General features: G+C 41.6%; 1 protein-coding gene across 1 annotated transcript in view; it reads right to left on the bottom strand.

Annotated features, from left to right (window-relative positions):
* SLC25A13 (solute carrier family 25 member 13) overlaps nucleotides 1-22,888 on the bottom strand; it is a 396,949-nt gene that overhangs the window by 255,644 nt on the left and 118,417 nt on the right. Inside the window, exon 6 of the mRNA XM_053714082.1 lies at nucleotides 17,659-17,805. Coding sequence (XP_053570057.1) covers nucleotides 17,659-17,805 — 147 coding nt within the window. The remainder of the gene's footprint in view (nucleotides 1-17,658; nucleotides 17,806-22,888) is intronic.

The raw sequence follows: 22,888 nt of genomic DNA on the forward strand, positions 1-22,888 counted from the left end.
TTGTAGCATCTAAATAGAATTTTAGAGCGCGAACAACATCCAAATTGTGCAACAAACGTTCCTTCTTTGAAACTGGTTTCGGACACAGAGAAGGTACGATAATCTCCTGGTTAATGTTTTTGTTAGAAACAACTTTTGGAAGAAAACCAGGTTTAGTACGTAAAAACCACCTTATCTGCATGGAACACCAGATAAGGAGGAGAACACTGCAGAGCAGATAATTCTGAAACTCTTCTAGCAGAAGAAATTGCAACTAAAAACAAAACTTTCCAAGATAATAACTTAATATCAACGGAATGTAAGGGTTCAAACGGAACCCCCTGAAGAACTGAAAGAACTAAGTTGAGACTCCAAGGAGGAGTCAAAGGTTTGTAAACAGGCTTAATTCTAACCAGAGCCTGAACAAAGGCTTGAACATCTGGCACAGCTGCCAGCTTTTTGTGAAGTAACACAGACAAGGCAGAAATCTGTCCCTTCAGGGAACTAACAGATAATCCTTTTTCCAATCCTTCTTGAAGGAAGGATAGAATCTTAGGAATCTTAACCTTGTCCCAAGGGAATCCTTTAGATTCACACCAACAGATATATTTTTTCCAAATTTTGTGGTAAATCTTTCTAGTTACAGGCTTTCTGGCCTGAACAAGAGTATCGATAACAGAATCTGAGAACCCTCGCTTCGATAAGATCAAGCGTTCAATCTCCAAGCAGTCAGCTGGAGTGAAACCAGATTCGGATGTTCGAACGGACCCTGAAGAAGAAGGTCTCGTCTCAAAGGTAGCTTCCAAGGTGGAGCCGATGACATATTCACCAGATCTGCATACCAAGTCCTGCGTGGCCACGCAGGAGCTATCAAGATCACCGACGCCCTCTCCTGATTGATCCTGGCTACCAGCCTGGGGATGAGAGGAAACGGCGGGAACACATAAGCTAGTTTGAAGGTCCAAGGTGCTACTAGTGCATCCACTAGAGCCGCCTTGGGATCCCTGGATCTGGACCCGTAGCAAGGAACTTTGAAGTTCTGACGAGAGGCCATCAGATCCATGTCTGGAATGCCCCACAGCTGAGTGACTTGGGCAAAGATTTCCGGATGGAGTTCCCACTCCCCCGGATGCAATGTCTGACGACTCAGAAAATCCGCTTCCCAATTTTCCACTCCTGGGATGTGGATAGCAGACAGGTGGCAGGAGTGAGACTCCGCCCATAGAATGATTTTGGTCACTTCTTCCATCGCTAGGGAACTCCTTGTTCCCCCCTGATGGTTGATGTACGCAACAGTTGTCATGTTGTCTGATTGAAACCGTATGAACTTGGCCCTCGCTAGCTGAGGCCAAGCCTTGAGAGCATTGAATATCGCTCTCAGTTCCAGAATATTTATCGGTAGAAGAGATTCTTCCCGAGACCAAAGACCCTGAGCTTTCAGGGATCCCCAGACCGCGCCCCAGCCCATCAGACTGGCGTCGGTCGTGACGATGACCCACTCCGGTCTGCGGAATGTCATCCCTTGTGACAGGTTGTCCAGGGACAGCCACCAACGGAGTGAGTCTCTGGTCCTCTGATTTACTTGTATCTTCGGAGACAAGTCTGTATAGTCCCCATTCCACTGACTGAGCATGCACAGTTGTAATGGTCTTAGATGAATGCGCGCAAAAGGAACTATGTCCATTGCCGCTACCATCAAACCGATCACTTCCATGCACTGCGCTATGGAAGGAAGAGGAACGGAATGAAGTATTTGACAAGAGTTTAGAAGTTTTGTTTTTCTGGCCTCTGTCAGAAAAATCCTCATTTCTAAGGAGTCTAGTATTGTTCCCAAGAAGGGAACCCTTGTTGACGGAGATAGAGAACTCTTTTCCACGTTCACTTTCCATCCGTGAGATCTGAGAAAGGCCAGGACAATGTCCGTGTGAGCCTTTGCTTGAGGAAGGGACGACGCTTGAATCAGAATGTCGTCCAAGTAAGGTACTACAGCAATGCCCCTTGGTCTTAGCACAGCTAGAAGGGACCCTAGTACCTTTGTGAAAATCCTTGGAGCAGTGGCTAATCCGAAAGGAAGCGCCACGAACTGGTAATGCTTGTCCAGGAATGCGAACCTTAGGAACCGATTATGTTCCTTGTGGATAGGAATATGTAGATACGCATCCTTTAAATCCACTGTGGTCATGAATTGACCTTCCTGGATGGAAGGAAGAATAGTTCGAATGGTTTCCATCTTGAACGATGGAACCTTGAGAAACTTGTTTAAGATCTTGAGATCTAAGATTGGTCTGAACGTTCCCTCTTTTTTGGGAACTATGAACAGATTGGAGTAGAACCCCATCCCTTGTTCTCTTAATGGAACAGGATGAATCACTCCCATTTTTAACAGGTCTTCTACACAATGTAAGAATGCCTGTCTTTTTATGTGGTCTGAAGACAACTGAGACCTGTGGAACCTCCCCCTTGGGGGAAGCCCCTTGAATTCCAGAAGATAACCTTGGGAGACTATTTCTAGCGCCCAAGGATCCAGAACATCTCTTGCCCAAGCCTGAGCGAAGAGAGAGAGTCTGCCCCCCACCAGATCCGGTCCCGGATCGGGGGCCAACATTTCATGCTGTCTTGGTAGCAGTGGCAGGTTTCTTGGCCTGCTTTCCCTTGTTCCAGCCTTGCATTGGTCTCCAAGCTGGCTTGGCTTGAGAAGTATTACCCTCTTGCTTAGAGGACGTAGCACTTTGGGCTGGTCCATTTCTACGAAAGGGACGAAAATTAGGTTTATTTTTTGCCTTAAAAGGCCGATCCTGAGGAAGGGTGTGGCCCTTACCCCCAGTGATATCAGAGATAATCTCTTTCAAGTCAGGGCCAAACAGCGTTTTCCCCTTGAAAGGAATGTTAAGTAGCTTGTTCTTGGAAGACGCATCAGCTGACCAAGATTTCAACCAAAGCGCTCTGCGCGCCACAATAGCAAACCCAGAATTCTTAGCCGCTAACCTAGCCAATTGCAAAGTGGCGTCTAGGGTGAAAGAGTTAGCCAATTTGAGAGCATTGATTCTGTCCATAATCTCCTCATAAGGAGGAGAATCACTATCGACCGCCTTTATCAGCTCATCGAACCAAAAACATGCGGCTGTAGCTACAGGGACAACGCATGAAATTGGTTGTAGAAGGTAACCCTGCTGAACAAACATCTTTTTAAGTAAACCTTCTAATTTTTTATCCATAGGATCTTTGAAAGCACAACTATCCTCTATGGGTATAGTGGTGCGCTTGTTTAAAGTGGAAACCGCTCCCTCGACCTTGGGGACTGTCTGCCATAAGTCCTTTCTGGGGTCGACCATAGGAAACAATTTTTTAAATATGGGGGGAGGGACGAAAGGAATACCGGGCCTTTCCCATTCTTTATTAACAATGTCCGCCACCCGCTTGGGTATAGGAAAAGCTTCTGGGAGCCCCGGGACCTCTAGGAACTTGTCCATTTTACATAGTTTCTCTGGGATGACCAACTTGTCACAATCATCCAGAGTGGATAATACCTCCTTAAGCAGAATGCGGAGATGTTCCAACTTAAATTTAAACGTAATCACATCAGGTTCAGCTTGTTGAGAAATGTTCCCTGAATCAGTAATTTCTCCCTCAGACAAAACCTCCCTGGCCCCATCAGACTGGGTTAGGGGCCCTTCAGAACCATTATTATCAGCGTCGTCATGCTCTTCAGTATCTAAAACAGAGCAGTCGCGCTTACGCTGATAAGTGTTCATTTTGGCTAAAATGTTTTTGACAGAATTATCCATTACAGCCGTTAATTGTTGCATAGTAAGGAGTATTGGCGCGCTAGACGTACTAGGGGCCTCCTGAGTGGGCAAGACTCGTGTAGACGAAGGAGGGAATGATGCAGTACCATGCTTACTCCCCTCACTTGAGGAATCATCTTGGGCATCATTGTCATTGTCACATAAATCACATTTATTTAAATGAATAGGAATTCTGGCTTCCCCACATTCAGAACACAGTCTATCTGGTAGTTCAGACATGTTAAACAGGCATACACTTGATAACAAAGTACAAAAAACGTTTTAAAATAAAACCGTTACTGTCACTTTAAATTTTAAACTGAACACACTTTATTACTGCAATTGCGAAAAAACATGAAGGAATTGTTCAAAATTCACCAAATTTTCACCACAGTGTCTTAAAGCCTTAAAAGTATTGCACACCAAATTTGGAAGCTTTAACCGTTTTTAACTTTAACCCCTTTACAGTCCCTGGTATCTGCTTTGCTGAGACCCAACCAAGCCCAAAGGGGAATACGATACCAAATGACGCCTTCAGAAAGTCTTTTCTAAGTATCAGAGCTCCTCTCACATGCGACTGCATGTCATGCCTCTCAAAAACAAGTGCGCAACACCGGCGCGAAAATGAGGCTCTGCCTATGATTTGGGAAAGCCCCTAAAGAATAAGGTGTCTAAAACAGTGCCTGCCGATATTATTATATCAAAATACCCAGAATAAATGATTCCTCAAGGCTAAATATGTGTTAATAATGAATCGATTTAGCCCAGAAAAAGTCTACAGTCTTAATAAGCCCTTGTGAAGCCCTTATTTACGATCTTAATAAACATGGCTTACCGGATCCCATAGGGAAAATGACAGCTTCCAGCATTACATCGTCTTGTTAGAATGTGTCATACCTCAAGCAGCAAGAGACTGCTCACTGTTCCCCCAACTGAAGTTAATTGCTCTCAACAGTCCTGTGTGGAACAGCCATGGATTTTAGTGACGGTTGCTAAAATCATTTTCCTCATACAAACAGAAATCTTCATCTCTTTTCTGTTTCTGAGTAAATAGTACATACCAGCACTATTTCAAAATAACAAACTCTTGATTGAATAATAAAAACTACAGTTAAACACTAAAAAACTCTAAGCCATCTCCGTGGAGATGTTGCCTGTACAACGGCAAAGAGAATGACTGGGGTAGGCGGAGCCTAGGAGGGATCATGTGACCAGCTTTGCTGGGCTCTTTGCCATTTCCTGTTGGGGAGGAGAATATCCCACAAGTAAGGATGACGCCGTGGACCGGACACACCTATGTTGGAGAAATAAAGTTTAATGAAAAACATAAACAGAAGATTCAAACTGAAACCGCTGCCTGAAGTACTTTTCTACCAAAAACTGCTTCAGAAGAAGAAAATACATCAAAATGGTAGAATTTAGTAAAAGTATGCAAAGAGGACCAAGTTGCTGCTTTGCAAATCTGATCAACCGAAGCTTCATTCTTAAACGCCCAGGAAGTAGAAACTGACCTAGTAGAATGAGCTGTAATCCTTTGAGGCGGAGTTTTACCCGACTCGACATAGGCATGATGAATTAAAGATTTCAACCAAGATGCCAAAGAAACGGCAGAAGCTTTCTGGCCTTTTCTAGAACCGGAAAAGATAACAAATAGACTAGAAGTCTTTCGGAAAGACTTAGTAGCTTCAACATAATATTTCAAAGCTCTAACAACATCCAAAAAATGCAACGATTTCTCCTTAGAATTCTTAGGATTAGGACATAATGAGGGAACCACAATTTCTCTACTAATGTTGTTGGAATTCACAACCTTAGGTAAAAATTCAAAAGAAGTTCGCAACACCGCCTTATCCTGATGAAAAATCAGAAAAGGAGACTCACAAGAAAGAGCAGATAATTCAGAGACTCTTCTGGCAGAAGAGATCGCCAAAAGGAACAAAACTTTCCAAGAAAGTAATTTAATGTCCAATGAATGCATGGGTTCAAAAGGAGGAGCTTGAAGAGCCCTCAGAACCAAATTCAAACTCCAAGGAGGAGAAATTGACTTAATGACAGGTTTTATATGAACCAAAGCTTGTACAAAACAATGAATATCAGGAAGATTAGCAATCTTTCTGTGAAAAAGAACAGAAAGAGCAGAGATTTGTCCTTTCAAAGAACTTGCGGATAAACCTTTATCTAAACCATCCTGAAGAAACTGTAAAATTCTCGGAATTCTAAAAGAATGCCAAGAAAAATGATGAGAAAGACACCAAGAAATATAAGTCTTCCAGACTCTATAATATATCTCTCTAGATACAGATTTACGAGCCTGTAACATAGTATTAATCACAGAGTCAGAGAAACCTTTTTGACCAAGAATCAAGCGTTCAATCTCCATACATTTAAATTTAAGGATTTGAGATCCTGATGGAAAAAAGGACCTTGCGACAGAAGGTCTGGTCTTAGCGGAAGAGTCCACGGATGGCAAGAGGCCATCCGGACAAGATCCGCATACCAAAACCTGTGAGGCCATGCCGGAGCTACCAGCAGAACAAACGAGCATTCCTTCAGAATCTTGGTGATTACTCTTGGAAGAAGAACTAGAGGCGGAAAGATATAGGCAGGATGATACTTCCAAGGAAGTGATAATGCATCCACTGCTTCCGCCTGAGGATCCCGGGATCTGGACAGATACCTGGGAAGTTTCTTGTTTAGATGAGACGCCATCAGATCTATTTCTGGAAGCCCCCACATTTGAACAATCTGAAGAAATACCTCTGGGTGAAGAGACCATTCGCCCGGATGCAACGTTTGGCGACTGAGATAATCCGCTTCCCAATTGTCTATACCTGGGATATGAACCGCAGAGATAAGACAGGAGCTGGATTCCGCCCAAACCAAAATTCGAGATACTTCTTTCATAGCCAGAGGACTGTGAGTCCCTCCTTGATGATTGATGTATGCCACAGTTGTGACATTGTCTGTCTGAAAACAAATGAACGATTCTCTCTTCAGAAGAGGCCAAGACTGAAGAGCTCTGAAAATTGCACAGAGTTCCAAAATATTGATCGGTAATCTCACCTCCTGAGATTCCCAAACTCCTTGTGCCGTCAGAGATCCCCACACAGCTCCCCAACCTGTAAGACTTGCATCTGTTGAAATTACAGTCCAGGTCGGAAGAACAAAAGAAGCCCCCTGAATTAAACGATGGTGATCTGTCCACCACGTTAGAGAATGTCGTACATTCGGTTTTAAAGATATTAATTGAGATATCTTTGTGTAATCCCTGCACCATTGATTCAGCATACAGAGCTGAAGAGGTCGCATGTGAAAACGAGCAAAGGGGATCGCGTCCGATGCAGCAGTCATAAGACCTAGAATTTCCATGCATAAGGCTACCGAAGGGAATGATTGTGACTGAAGGTTTCGACAAGCTGAAATCAATTTTAGACGTCTCTTGTCTGTCAAAGACAGAGTCATGGACACTGAATCTATCTGGAAACCCAGAAAGGTTACCCATGTCTGAGGAGTCAATGAACTTTTTAGTGAATTGATCCTCCAACCATGATCTTGAAGAAACAACACAAGTCGATTCGTATGAGATTCTGCTAAATGTAAAGACTGAGCAAGTACCAAGATATCGTCCAAATAAGGAAATACCACAATACCCTGTTCTCTGATTACAGACAGAAGGGCACCGAGAACCTTTGTAAAAATTCTTGGAGCTGTAGCTAGGCCAAACGGCAGAGCCACAAACTGGTAATGCTTGTCCAGAAAAGAGAATCTCAGGAACTGATAATGATCTGGATGAATCGGAATATGCAGATATGCATCCTGTAAATCTATTGTGGACATATAATGCCCTTGTTGAACAAAAGGCAAGATAGTCCTTACAGTTACCATTTTGAACGTTGGTATCCTTACATAACGATTCAATATTTTTAGATCCAGAACAGGTCTGAAGGAATTCTCCTTCTTTGGTACAATGAAGAGATTCGAATAAAACCCCAGTCCCTGTTCCAGAACTGGAACTGGCATAATTACTCCAGCCAACTCTAGATCTGAAACACATTTCAGAAATGCTTGAGCTTTCACTGGATTTACTGGGACACGGGAAAGAAAAAATCTCTTTACAGGAGGTCTTATCTTGAAACCAATTCTGTACCCTTCTGAAACAATGTTCTGAATCCAAAGATTGTGAACAGATTTGATCCAAATGTTTTTGAAAAAAACGTAACCTGCCCCCTACCAGCTGAGCTGGAATGAGGGCCGCACCTTCATGTGGACTTAGAAGCTGGCTTTGCTTTTCTAGAAGGCTTGGATTTATTCCAGACTGGAGATGGTTTCCAAACTGAAACTGCTCCTGAGGATGAAGGATCAGGCTTTTGTTCCTTGTTGAAACGAAAGGAACGAAAACGATTATTAGCCCTGTTTTTACCCTTAGATTTTTTATCCTGTGGTAAAAAAGTTCCTTTCCCACCAGTAACAGTTGAGATAATAGAATCCAACTGAGAACCAAATAATTTGTTACCCTGGAAAGAAATGGAAAGTAGAGTCGATTTAGAAGACATATCAGCATTCCAAGTTTTAAGCCATAAAGCTCTTCTAGCTAAAATAGCTAGAGACATAAACCTGATATCAACTCTGATAATATCAAAAATGGCATCACAGATAAAATTATTAGCATGTTGAAGAAGAATAATAATATTATGAGAATCATGATCTGTTACTTGTTGCGCTAAAGTTTCCAACCAAAAAGTTGAAGCTGCAGCAACATCAGCCAATGATATAGCAGGTCTAAGAAGATTACCTGAACACAGATAAGCTTTTCTTAGAAAGGATTCAATTTTCCTATCTAAAGGATCCTTAAAGGAAGTACCATATGACGTAGGAATAGTAGTACGTTTAGCAAGGGTAGAAATAGCCCCATCAACTTTAGGGATTTTGTCCCAAAATTCTAATCTGTCAGACGGCACAGGATATAATTGCTTAAAACGTTTAGAAGGAGTAAATGAATTACCCAATTTATCCCATTCTCTGGAAATTACTTCAGAAATAGCACTAGGAACAGGAAAAACTTCTGGAATAACCACAGGAGATTTAAAGACCTTATCTAAACGTTTAGAATTAGTATCAAGAGGACCAGAATCCTCAATTTCTAAAGCAATTAGTACTTATTTAAGTAAAGAACAAATAAATTCCATTTTAAATAAATATGAAGATTTATCAGCATCAATCTCTGAGACAGAATCCTCTGAACCAGAAGAGTCATCAGAATCAGAATGATGATGTTCATTTAAAAATTCATCTGTATAAAGAGAAGTTTTAAAAGATTTTTTATGTTTACTAGAAGGAGGAATAACAGACATAGCCTTCTTGATGGATTCAGAAACAAAATCTCTTATGTTATCAGGAACATTCTGAACATTAGATGTTGATGGAACTGCAACAGGTAATGGTACATTACTAAAGGAAATATTATCTGCATTAACAAGTTTGTCATGACAATTAATACAAACAACAGCTGGAGGAATAGCTACCAAAAGTTTACAGCAGATACACTTAGCTTTGGTAGTTCCAGCACCAGACAGCGATTTTCCTGAAGTATCTTCTGACTCAGATGCAACGTGAGACATCTTGCAATATGTAAGAGAAAAAACAACATATAAAGCAAAATTGATCAAATTCCTTAAATGACAGTTTCAGGAATGGGAAAAAATGCCAAGGAACAAGCTTCTAGCAACCAGAAGCAAAGAAAAAATGAAACTTAAAAAATGTGGAGACAAAAGAGACGCCCATATTTTTTAGCGCCAAATAAAACGCCCACATTATTTGGCGCCTAAATGCTTTTTGGCGCCAAAAATTACGCCACGTCCGGAACGCCGACATCTTTGGCGCAAAAGAACGTCAAAAATGACGCAACTTCCGGCGACACGTATGACGCCGGAAACAGAAAAGATTTTTTGCGCCAAAAAAGTCCGCGCCAAGAATGACGCAATAAAATGAAGCATTTTCAGCCCCCGCGAGCCTAACAGCCCACAGGGAAAAAAGTCAAATTTTTAAGGTAAGAAAAATAATTGATTCAAGTGCATTATCCCAAATATGAAACTGACTGTCTGAAAATAAGGAATGTTGAACATCCTGAGTCAAGGCAAATAAATGTTTGAATACATATATTTAGAACTTTATAAACAAAGTGCCCAACCATAGCTTAGAGTGTCACAGAAAATAAGACTTACTTACCCCAGGACACTCATCTACATGTTTGTAGAAAGCCAAACCAGTACTGAAACGAAAATCAGCAGAGGTAATGGTATATATATAAGAGTATATCGTCGATCTGAAAAGGGAGGTAAGAGATGAATCTCTACGACCGATAACAGAGAACCTATGAAATAGACCCCGTAGAAGGAGATCACTGCATTCAAAATAGGCAATACTCTCCTCACATCCCTCTGACATTCACTGCACGCTGAGAGGAAAACCGGGCTCCAACCTGCTGCGGAGCGCATATCAACGTAGAATCTAGCACAAACTTACTTCACCACCTCCATAGGAGGCAAAGTTTGTAAAACTGAATTGTGGGTGTGGTGAGGGGTGTATTTATAGGCATTTTAAGGTTTGGGAAACTTTGCCCCTCCTGGTAGGAATGTATATCCCATACGTCACTAGCGCATGGACTCTTGCTAATTACATGAAAGAAACATGTTTTGGTTTCATTATTGCTGAATACGTTTTTTTCTGGCAAAGACATTTTAATGGCATTAGCAATATGGGATTGTGATCGCTCGAAAACCATAATAACATTATCAAAGTTCAAACATCTTTATTGCTCATAAATATTGGCAAAGACTGAAAAACATAATTTATGCTTACCTGATAAATTCCTTTCTTCTGTTGTGTGATCAGTCCACGGGTCATCATTACTTCTGGGATATAACTCCTCCCCAACAGGAAATGCAAGAGGATTCACCCAGCAGAGCTGCATATAGCTCCTCCCCTCTACGTCAGTCCCAGTCATTCGACCAAGAAACAACGAGAAAGGAGTAACCAAGGGTGAAGTGGTGACTGGAGTATAATTTAAAAGATATTTACCTGCCTTAAAACAGGGCGGGCCGTGGGCTGATCACACAACAGAAGAAAGGAATTTATCAGGTAAGCATAAATTATGTTTTCTTCTGTTATGTGTGATCAGTCCACGGGTCATCATTACTTCTGGGATACCAATACCAAAGCAAAAGTACACGGATGACGGGAGGGATAGGCAGGCTCATTATACAGAAGGAACCACTGCCTGAAGAACCTTTCTCCCAAAAATAGCCTCCGAAGAAGCAAAAGTGTCAAATTTGTAAAATTTGGAAAAAGTATGAAGCGAAGACCAGTTGCAGCCTTGCAAATCTGTTCAACAGAGGCCTCATTCTTAAAGGCCCAAGTGGAAGCCACAGCTCTAGTGGAGTGAGCTGTAATTCTTTCAGGAGGCTGCTGTCCAGCAGTCTCATAGGCTAAACGTATTATGCTACGAAGCCAAAAAGAGAGAGAGGTAGCAGAAGCTTTTTGACCTCTCCTCTGTCCAGAGTAAACGACAAACAAGGAAGAAGTTTGGCGAAAATCTTTAGTTGCCTGCAAGTAGAACTTGAGGGCACGAACTACATCCAGATTGTGTAAAAGACGTTCCTTCTTTGAAGAAGGATTTGGACACAAGGATGGGACAACAATCTCTTGATTGATGTTCCTGTTAGTGACTACCTTAGGTAAGAACCCAGGTTTAGTACGCAGAACTACCTTGTCTGAGTGAAAAATCAGATAAGGGGAATCACAATGTAAGGCTGATAACTCAGAGACTCTTCGAGCCGAGGAAATAGCCATTAAAAACAGAACTTTCCAAGATAACATTTTTATATCAATGGAATGAAGGGGTTCAAACGGAACACCCTGTAAAACGTTAAGAACTAAGTTTAAACTCCATGGTGGAGCAACAGCTTTAAACACAGGCTTGATCCTAGCTAAAGCCTGACAAAAGGACTGGACGTCTGGATTTTCTGACAGACGTCTGTGTAACAAGATGGACAGAGCTGAAATCTGTCCCTTTAATGAACTAGCTGATAAACCCTTTTCTAAACCTTCTTGTAGAAAAGACAATATCCTAGCGATCCTAACCTTACTCCAGGAGTAACCTTTGGATTCGCACCAGTATAGGTATTTCCGCCATATTTTATGGTAAATCCTTCTGGTAACAGGCTTCCTAGCCTGAATCAGGGTATCAATAACCGACTCAGAAAAACCACGTTTTGATAAAATCAAGCGTTCAATTTCCAAGCAGTCAGCTTCAGAGAAGTTAGATTTTGATGTTTGAATGGACCCTGTATCAGAAGGTCCTGTCTCAGAGGTAGAGACCAAGGCGGACAGGATGACATGTCCACTAGATCTGCATACCAAGTCCTGCGTGGCCAAGCAGGTGCTATTAGAATTACTGATGCTCTCTCCTGTTTGATTTTGGCAATCAATCGAGGAAGCAGCGGGAAGGGTGGAAACACATAAGCCATCCTGAAGTTCCAAGGTGCTGTCAAAGCATCTATCAGAACTGCTCCCGGATCCCTGGATCTGGACCCGTAGCGAGGAAGTTTGGCGTTCTGGCGAGACGCCATGAGATCTATCTCTGGTTTGCCCCAACGTCGAAGTATTTGGGCAAAGACCTCCGGATGAAGTTCCCACTCCCCCGGATGAAGAGTCTGGCGACTCAAGAAATCCGCCTCCCAGTTCTCCACTCCCGGGATGTGGATTGTTGACAGGTGGCAAGAGTGAGACTCTGCCCAGCGAATTATCTTTGATACTTCCATCATTGCTAGGGAGCTTCTTGTCCCTCCCTGATGGTTGATGTAAGCTACAGTCGTGATGTTGTCCGACTGAAACCTGATGAACCCCCGAGTTATTAACTGGGGCCAAGCCAGAAGGGCATTGAGAACTGCTCTCAATTCCAGAATGTTTATTGGAAGGAGACTCTCCTCCTGATTCCATAGTCCCTGAGCCTTCAGAGAATTCCAGACAGCGCCCCAACCTAGTAGGCTGGCGTCTGTTGTTACAATTGTCCAGTCTGGCCTGCTGAATGGCATTCCCCTGGACAGGTGTGGCCGATGAAGCCACCATAGAAGAGAATTTCTGGTCTCTTGATTCAGATTCAGAGTAGGGGACAAATCTGAGTAATCCCCATTCCACTGACTTAGCATGCATAGTTGCAGCGGTCTGAGGTGTAGGCGTGCAAAAGGTACTATGTCCATTGCCGCTACCATTAAGCCGATCACCTCCATGCATTGAGCTACTGACGGGTGTTGAATGGAATGAAGGACGCGGCATGCATTTTGAAGTTTTGTTAACCTGTCTTCTGTCAGGTAAATCTTCATTTCTACAGAATCTATAAGAGTCCCCAAGAATGGAACTCTTGTGAGAGGAAAGAGAGAACTCTTCTTTTCGTTCACTTTCCATCCATGCGACCTTAGAAATGCCAGAACTAACTCTGTATGAGACTTGGCAGTTTGAAAGCTTGAAGCTTGTATTAGAATGTCGTCTAGGTACGGAGCTACCGAAATCCCTCGCGGTCTTAGTACCGCTAGAAGGGCACCCAGAACCTTTGTGAAGATTCTTGGAGCCGTAGCCAATCCGAATGGAAGAGCTACAAACTGGTAGTGCCTGTCTAAGAAGGCAAACCTTAGATACCGGTGATGATCTTTGTGGATCGGTATGTGAAGGTAAGCATCCTTTAAATCCACTGTGGTCATGTACTGACCCTCTTGGATCATGGGTAAAATTGTCCGAATAGTTTCCATTTTGAACGATGGAACTCTTAGGAATTTGTTTAGAGTCTTTAAATCTAAGATTGGCCTGAAAGTTCCCTCTTTTTTGGGAACCACAAACAGGTTTGAGTAGAAACCTTGTCCTTGTTCCGACCACGGAACCGGATGGATCACTCCCATTGTTAACAGATCTTGTACGCAGCGTAGAAACGCTTCTTTCTTTATCTGGTTTGTTGACAACCTTGACAGATGAAATCTCCCTCTTGGGGGAGATAATTTGAAGTCTAGAAGGTATCCCTGAGATATGATCTCTAGTGCCCAGGGATCCTGAACATCTCTTGCCCAGGCCTGGGCGAAGAGAGAGAGTCTGCCCCCTACTAGATCCGGTCCCGGATCGGGGGCTCTCGGTTCATGCTGTCTTTGGGGCAGCAGCAGGTTTCCTGGCCTGCTTGCTTTTGTTCCAGGACTGGTTAGGCTTCCAGCCTTGCCTGTAACGAGCAACAGCTCCTTCCTGTTTTGGTGCAGTGGAGGTTGATGCTGCTCCTGTTTTGAAATTCCGAAAGGGACGAAAATTAGACTGTCTAGCCTTAGCTTTGGCCTTGTCTTGAGGTAGGGCGTGGCCCTTACCTCCCGTAATGTCAGCGATAATTTCTTTCAAACCGGGCCCGAATAAGGACTGCCCCTTGAAAGGTATATTAAGTAATTTGGACTTAGAAGTAACATCAGCTGACCAGGATTTTAGCCACAGTGCCCTGCGTGCCTGTATGGCGAATCCTGAGTTCTTAGCCGTAAGTTTGGTTAAATGTACTACGGCCTCCGAAATGAAAGAATTAGCTAGTTTAAGGACTCTAAGCCTGTCCGTAATGTCGTCTAGCGTAGAGGAACTAAGGTTCTCTTCAAGCGACTCAATCCAAAATGCTGCCGCAGCCGTAATCGGCGCGATACATGCAAGGGGTTGTAATATAAAACCTTGTTGAACAAACATTTTCTTAAGGTAACCCTCTAATTTTTTATCCATTGGATCTGAGAAAGCACAGCTATCCTCCACCGGGATAGTGGTACGCTTAGCTAAAGTAGAAACTGCTCCCTCCACCTTGGGGACCGTTTGCCATAAGTCCCGAGTGGTGGCGTCTATTGGAAACATCTTTCTAAATATTGGAGGGGGTGAGAACGGCACACCGGGTCTATCCCACTCCTTAGTAACAATTTCAGTTAGTCTCTTAGGTATAGGAAAAACGTCAGTACTCGCCGGTACCGCAAAGTATTTATCCAACCTACACAGTTTCTCTGGTATTGCAACAGTGTTACAATCGTTGAGAGCTGCTAAGACCTCCCCTAGTAGTACACGGAGGTTCTCCAATTTAAATTTAAAATTTGAAATATCTGAGTCCAATCTGTTTGGATCAGAACCGTCACCCACAGAATGAAGCTCTCCGTCCTCATGCTCTGCGAGCTGTGACGCAGTATCAGACATGGCCCTAGCATTGTCAGCGCACTCTGTTCTCACCCCAGAGTGATCACGCTTGCCTCTTAGTTCAGGTAATTTAGACAAAACTTCAGTCATAACAGTAGCCATATCTTGTAATGTTATCTGTAATGGCCGCCCAGATGTACTAGGCGCCAAAATATCACGCACCTCCCGGGCGGGAGATGCAGGTACTGTCGCGTGAGGCGAGTTAGTCGGCATAACTCTCCCCTCGCTGTTTGGTGAAATTTGTTCACATTGTACAGATTGACTTTTATTTAAAGTAGCATCAATACAGTTAGTACATAAATTTCTATTGGGCTCCACCTTGGCATTGGAACAAATGACACAGATATCTTCCTCTGAGTCAGACATGTTTAACACACTAGCAAAAAACTTACAACTTGGTTATAATCTTTTTTAGCAAAAAACGTACTGTGCCTCAAAGAGGTACTAACGATTAAATGACAGTTGAAATAATGAACTGAAAAACAGTTATTGCATCAAATTTTAAAACAACACAACTTTTAGCAAAGGTTTGTTCCCATTAGTAAAAAACAACACTAATTAAATTTGTACATAAGAAAAACAAAACAACGTTTTTTATACACAGTCACTATAAGAATTCTCACAGCTCTGCTGAGAGAATTTACCTCCCTTCAAAGAAGTTTGAAGACCCCTGAGATCTGTCAGAGATGAACCGGATCATGCAGGACATATAAAAGTAGCTGACTGGAATTTTTTGATGCGTAGCAAAGAGCGCCAAAAACGGCCCCTCCCTCTCCCACACAGCAGTGAAGAGAAACGAAACTGTCACAATTAAAACAAAAAACTGCCAAGTGGAAAATAATGCCCAAACATTTATTCACACAGTACCTCAGCAATGTAAACGATTCTACATTCCAGCAAAAACGTTTAACATGAGAATAGTTATTAAAAGGATTAGTGACCTTAACACAGTAGTTCCGGTGAAATACCATCCCCAGAATACTGAAGTGTATACATACATGTCATTTTAACGGTATGGCAGGCTTTTCTCATCAATTCCATTCAGAAAATAAAAACTGCCACATACCTCAATGCAGATTCATCTGCCCGCTGTCCCCTGATCTGAAGCCTTTACCTCCCTCAGATGGTCGAGAACAGCAATATGATCTTAACGACTCCGGTTAAAATCATAGTAAAAAATCTCTGTCAGATTCTTCCTCAAACTCTGCCAGAGAAGTAATAACACGCTCCGGTGCTATTTTAAAATAACAAACTTTTGATTGAAGTCATAAAAACTAAGTATAATCACCATAGTCCTCTCACACATCCTATCTAGTCGTTGGGTGCAAGAGAATGACTGGGACTGACGTAGAGGGGAGGAGCTATATGCAGCTCTGCTGGGTGAATCCTCTTGCATTTCCTGTTGGGGAGGAGTTATATCCCAGAAGTAATGATGACCCGTGGACTGATCACACATAACAGAAGAAATTCCCTTTATCCTAACTTTTTGATTTAAACGTATTGTCTACAGCAGGGCTTCCCAAGCTATGTCCCATGGACCATATCTAGTCTTCTAAAGTTTTTGTGTGGCCCACAACACTACAGAAAACAAACAAGTATTGTGCTTGAAAAAGCAGTTACACCAATTTGTACCAAGGTTTGTTAAATTTGAGTAGTATGTACAGTTTATTTATTAACTAATTTCCCATGTCAATTTTAATTACACATGTGATTAGAATATACTTTTTCATTTTGAGATGTTCTCTCTAGCAGAAGAGTGAGCACTGGCCAATCCTACAGTTAGTAACTGGCCTTCCATACAAAATATTTTTTTCTCTCCATAGATCGAATCATTTGGCAGAATCACTTACACAGGGGGATGTTACTGTGATAGACAGTGCCCAACACAGATGAAATCTCCATGTGGCCCCTGAAGTACACTAATGCAATCCATGAAGAGATCAAGCACCCAAATCCTGAATCTCTGATTCGCAGACAGGTTTTGATCAACAAGAAAGAAGTGACTGGAGCAATAGGTCTCCTTTTCTTGTCTGCTACTACAAGTAACTTATAGTTCTTGCAGAGGACTGAAGAAGGGATTAATGCATGAATGTTCAATTACACACTACCAAATCAAGACTATGAAAGTTTTGGGAGTTTTATTATAAATATGAAGTGGGTGTGACTGGTGATGTGGTCACTGAGATTTCTTTCATGTTACATAACCCAAAGCTCTGCCTAATTAAACTTACACATATATAGAGAACAAAGTAGAGAGTGCAGTCGCCAGGACTTTTCAATTGTTTATTCCAAAGTGCACTCTCTACTTTGTTCTATTTGCATATCTGTTGCACCCTGGGCACTACTGACTTGATTTCTGGAGTGCTTGTCTACTTTGAACGTAATAAATATATATAACACATACGTTAAAACTAAACAGGGTACTTGCCCATCACTGAAAAAGCTACATTAGCCTAACATGCCTGTCTTGCAGGGTACCCTCCATATGATTTTACACAAAACCAAGTATGCTTGTAGTTTTCTTCCTTCTTTTTTTTTACTCTGGTTGGTGCAGCTAAATGGAAGAGAAGGCTCAATCCTCAAAACTAATGGTGAACCTGTGAATTAAAGGAGTTCCAGTTTAATCTGTAAAAGAAAGGGTTCAACTTACAGCTACCAAGCACTGCTCCACAAATGGCGTCAAGACATGCGGCCTGATAGTGACCATAATGTCCCTGAAATCTATAGCATTGACAGTGCCAGAATGGTTTGTATCACGCTGTACGAATGCTTGCCTGGCATGTTCCAGCTGGATTTCCTGTAAACAAAGAACATATACACTCAGTAAAAGTTCAAAAAAGTGATAGTTGATGGGCAAAAAACACTCTACAGGCTCCTCATGGAAGATAAATAAAATCTATGCTACTATGGTAGTTCCACATCATATGAATTCCCATTTACATAGTTCAACATCAGCTTAATACCATTATAACTAGATGAAATGTAGTATCCTGCCCCAGTACAGAGTCATTTTGTAAACATTCTGTTCCAACCCTATGCAAGTGCATCCATCGGTGATAGAACTGTAGGGGCAAAAACACTTCATTTCAACAAGCTTATTACAAAGTAATACATTTTGTTCAAACCATATGTGATAAGAGCTAGACTTTTAAGGTACCAAACAAACAAAAGAACAGTAAACATGGATGTTTTTTGTTGTTGAACATTTTAATTACAGAAAATTGTACCTGTTAAAAACTAAACTACATTGGTACCTCAACTGTCCACATGGCTGGTCTATTTTTTTTTCTCTCCTGTGGTCAGTTCAGCCAATTACATTGTCATCGACCTTGCATTTAAAGGGATAGTAAACCCATTTTTTTTTTCTTTTGTGATTCAGATAGAGCATACATTTTTAAGCAAATTTCTAATTTACTCATATTATCATTTTTTATTCGTTCTCTTGGTATCTTTATTTGAAAAAGTAGGAATATGAGCTAAGGAGCCAGCCCATTTTTGGTTTCAGCACCCTGGCTAGCGCTTGTGATTGCTGGCTACATTTAGCAAACCAATAAGCAAGTGCACCCAGGTTCTCAGCCAAAAAAGAAAATTTATGCTTACCTGATAAATGTATTTCTTTTTTGACACGATGAGTCCACGGATCATCTTAAAGGGACACTGAACCCAAATTTTTTCTGTCGTAATTCAGATAGAGCATGCATTTTTAAGCAACTTTCTAATTTACTCCTATTATCAATTTTTCTTCATTCTCTTGCTATCTTTATTTGAAAAAGAAGGCATCTAAGATATTGTTTTGTTTAGAACTCTGGACAGCACTTTTCTATTGGTGGATGAATTTATCAACCAATCAGCAAAGACAACCAAGGTTGTTCACCAAAAATGGGCCGGCATCTAAACTTACATTCTTGCATTTCAAATAAAGATACCAAGAGAATGAAGAAAATTTGATCATAGGAGTAAATTAGAAAGTTGCTTAAAATGTCATGCTCTATTTGAATCACGAAAGAAAAAATTTGGGATCAGTGTCCCTTTAATTAATAATGGGAATACCACTCCTGCCCTGCAGGAGGCGACAAAGAGCACCACAGCAAAGCTGTTAAATAGCTCCTCCCTTCCCTCCCACTCCAGTCATTCGACTGAAGTTAAGGAGAGAAAGGAAAAAACAAGGTGCAGAGGTGTCTGAAGTTTATAACATACAAATAACCTGTCTAAATAACAGGGTGGGCCGTGGACTAAGCATGTCAAAAAAATAAATACATTTATCAGGTAAGCATAAATTTTCTTTTTAAATGACACAATGAGTCCACGGATCATTTTAATTACTAATGGGAATCAATACCCAAGCTAGAGTACACAGATGATACGGGAGGGACAAGACAGGCCACCTAAACGGAAGGCACCACTGCTTGAAGAACCTTTCTCCCAAAAGCGGACTCATTTTTGAATGCCCATGAGGAAGCAACAGCCCTTGTGGAATGAACCGTAACTCTCTCTGGAGGCTGCTGTCCAGCAGTCTCATATGCAAAACGTATGATACTCTTCAGCCAAAAAGAAAGAAGTAGCCGTAGCTTTCTGTCCCTTAGGTTTTCCTGAGAAAACTACAAACAATGCAGAAGACTGATGAAAATCCTTAGTCGCCTGCAGGTAAAACTTTAAAGCACGAATAACGTCCAAATTGTGCAGAAGCCGTTCCTTCTGAGAAGTAGGATTAGGACACAAAGAAGGAACAACAATCTCCTGATTAATGTTTAGATCAGAAACTACTTTAGGAAGAAATCCTAATTTAGTACGTAAAACTACCTTGTCAGAATGAAAAGTAAGGCAAGGGGACTTATACTGCATGCCGAGAGCTCTGACACTCTGCAAGCAGAAGAAATAGCAACAAGAAATAAAACTTTCCAAGATAATTTAATATCTAAGGAATGCATAGGCTCAGATGGAGCCCCTTGAATAACTTAATTCAGACTCCATGGAGGAGTAACTGGTTTGAACACAGGCCAGATCCTGACTAAGGCCTGACAAAATGATTGTACATCTGGAACATCTGCCAGACGTTTGTGTAACAAAATAGATAAGGCAGAGATTTGACCCTTTAGAGAACTTGTCAATAATCCTTTCTCCAAACCCTCTTGGAGAAAGGACAAAATTCTAGGAATCCTAACTCTACTCCATGAGTAGCCCTTGGATTCATACCAATAGAGATATTTACACCATATTTTAAGGTAAATCTTTCTAGTTACAGGCTTACAAGCCTCAATCAAGGTCTCTATGACAGAGTAAGAAAAGCCCCGCTTAGATAAAATTAAGCGCTCAATCTCCAAGCAGTCAGCTTCAGTGAAATTAGATTTGGGTGAAGGAAGGGTCCTTGATTAGAAGGTCCTTCCTCAACAGAAGTCTCCAAGGTGGCACAGATGACATGTACACCAGATCTGCATACCAAATCCTGCAAGGCCAAGCTGGTGCAATGAGGATCACCGATGCCCTCTCCTGCTTGTTTCAAGCAATTACCCGAGCAAGCAGAGCAAACGGAGGAAATAGGTATGCTATTACCAAGGGACCGCCAGAGCATCTATCAGTTCCGCCTGGGGGTCCCTAGACCTCGACCCGTATCTCAGGAGCTTGGCATTCTGTCGAGATGCCATGAGATCCAATTTCCGGCTGACCCCTCTTGAGAATCAGGCTGGAGAACACTTCCGGATGGAGCTCCCACTCCCCCGGATGAAAGGTCTGCCTGCACAGGAAGTCCGCATCCCAGTTGCCCTGTGATGTGGATCGCCGACAGATAGCAAGAATGGGCCTCCGCCCACTGAATTATCTTGGTTACCTCTGTCATCGCTAAGGAACTCCTCGTTCCTCCCTGATGATTGATGTAAGCCACTGAACTTATGTTGTCCGACTGGAACCTGATTAATTTGACCGAGGCTAACTGAGGCCAGGCCAGAAGAGCATTGAAGATCTCTCTCAGCTCCAGAATGTTTAAAGGAAGAAGAGACTATGACTCAGTACAAGCCCCCTGAGCCTTTAGGGAGCCCCAGACTGCTCCCCATCCTAGAAGGCTGGCGCCTGTAGTCACAATCACCCAAGATGGTCTGCGAAAGCAGGTTCCCTGGGAGAGATGATCCAGAGACAACCACTATTGAAGAGAATCCTTTGTCTCTCGCTCCAGAAGTATTTGCAGAGACAAATCGGCATAATCTCCGTTCCATGTTTAACTGCAGAGGTCTGAGATGAAACAGAGCAAACGGGATGATGTCCATTGCTGCCACCATCAGCCTGATCACCTCCATGCACTGAGCCACTGATGGCCGAGGAGTGGACTGAAGGGCTAGACAAGTATCGAAAATCTTTGATTTCCTAACTTCTGTCAGAAAAATCTTCATTGATAGGGAATCTATTATGGTTCCCAAGAAAGTTACCCTTGTATTTGGGACTAAGGAACTCTTTTCCAAATTTACCTTCCACCCGTGAGATCGTAGGAAGGATTTTCAATGCAAAGAAATAGAGGCACCTCCACGGTTATGCAATTAAAATCTTCTTTATTCAAAGGAACAGCAGATGATAAATACTGTTAAACAGATCAAACAGCTTAGGTTGAGAGATCTTAGGTGATTCCCAGGGACCCACTGACGCGTTTCGGCTCGCTGGCCGTAATCGTAGCGTGGTCATTTAGCCTACCTCGGCTCTTTTTAAATATACAGGCTTTCGCCTATTGGATAAAACCAAGACCTGGGAATTAACCCTTGACTCTCCCTTAACTTATGTTAGTTATATATGTTATATTTCAATTCTTTTGCACTTTGCAACACTTTTAATTATTTCTTTCAGAGGACAAAGCTATGATACATGATTTATATATTTACATGTATAATTTTGTCAAATTTTAAATAATATATGCTTCTATATACATTCCTATTCACAGTTGATCATGACATTTATTAAATTCTTATTTGGCCATTAAAGGATTCCATATGTAAAGGGGTACTTACTTTTCATCGAGTCAATTTCTAAACAGTTACCAACTAGACAAATATTCAAAAATAATTATATTTCTATGTGTGAAATAGATGTGGAAATATACAGAAAACCCATATCGGGCAATACAATTCTACATGCCCATAGTAACCACCCACAAAGGGTCTTTAAGTCAGTAATAAGAGGCCAGTACATAAGATTAAAGAGAAACTGTACAGACAAAGAAAATTATCTTAAACAGGCTGAAGAACTCAACAAAAGACTGAGATCAAGAGGTTACCAAGGAGATATAGATTTGGTAAGGAAAACAATTGATGATCAGGATAGGTCAAAATTTCTAAATTATAGAAAAAAGTCTGAAAAGGAAAAATTGGGAGAAGATAAAACAGTAACTTTTGTCACTCAATACAGCAACCAATATGAACAGATTTGTCATATTATAAGAAATAACCTTTCTATATTAAAGGCAGATGATGGCCTAGAGGAAATCAACCCTAAAAATTGCAGGTTTGCTTTTAGGAAAGAACTATCTATAGGAAACAGAATAGCCCTTACACAATTGAAATCAGAATCGTTCATGGTTAAAACACACAAGAGTCTTTAGATGCAGTAACCTACATTGTAAGGCATGTGAGAAATTAGAACGGAGACAAGGTTTTAGAAGTAGTGTAACAGGAGAAACTTTTGAATTTAGAGGCTGTACAAACTGTAGAGCCACGTATTCTATATACCTTTTGACATGTATTGATTGTGGGGTACAGTACACTGGACTCACTACATGAGAAGTAAGATACAGAATAAGAGAACACTTATCTAATATCAAATTGGGGAAATTGACGACTCCACTTGTGCTCCACTTTAAAAACCATCATAATAAGAGTAGTAATACTTTGAGATGGACTATTATT

Source organism: Bombina bombina, chromosome 5, assembly GCF_027579735.1.
Source record: "Bombina bombina isolate aBomBom1 chromosome 5, aBomBom1.pri, whole genome shotgun sequence".
NCBI lineage: Eukaryota > Metazoa > Chordata > Amphibia > Anura > Bombinatoridae > Bombina > Bombina bombina.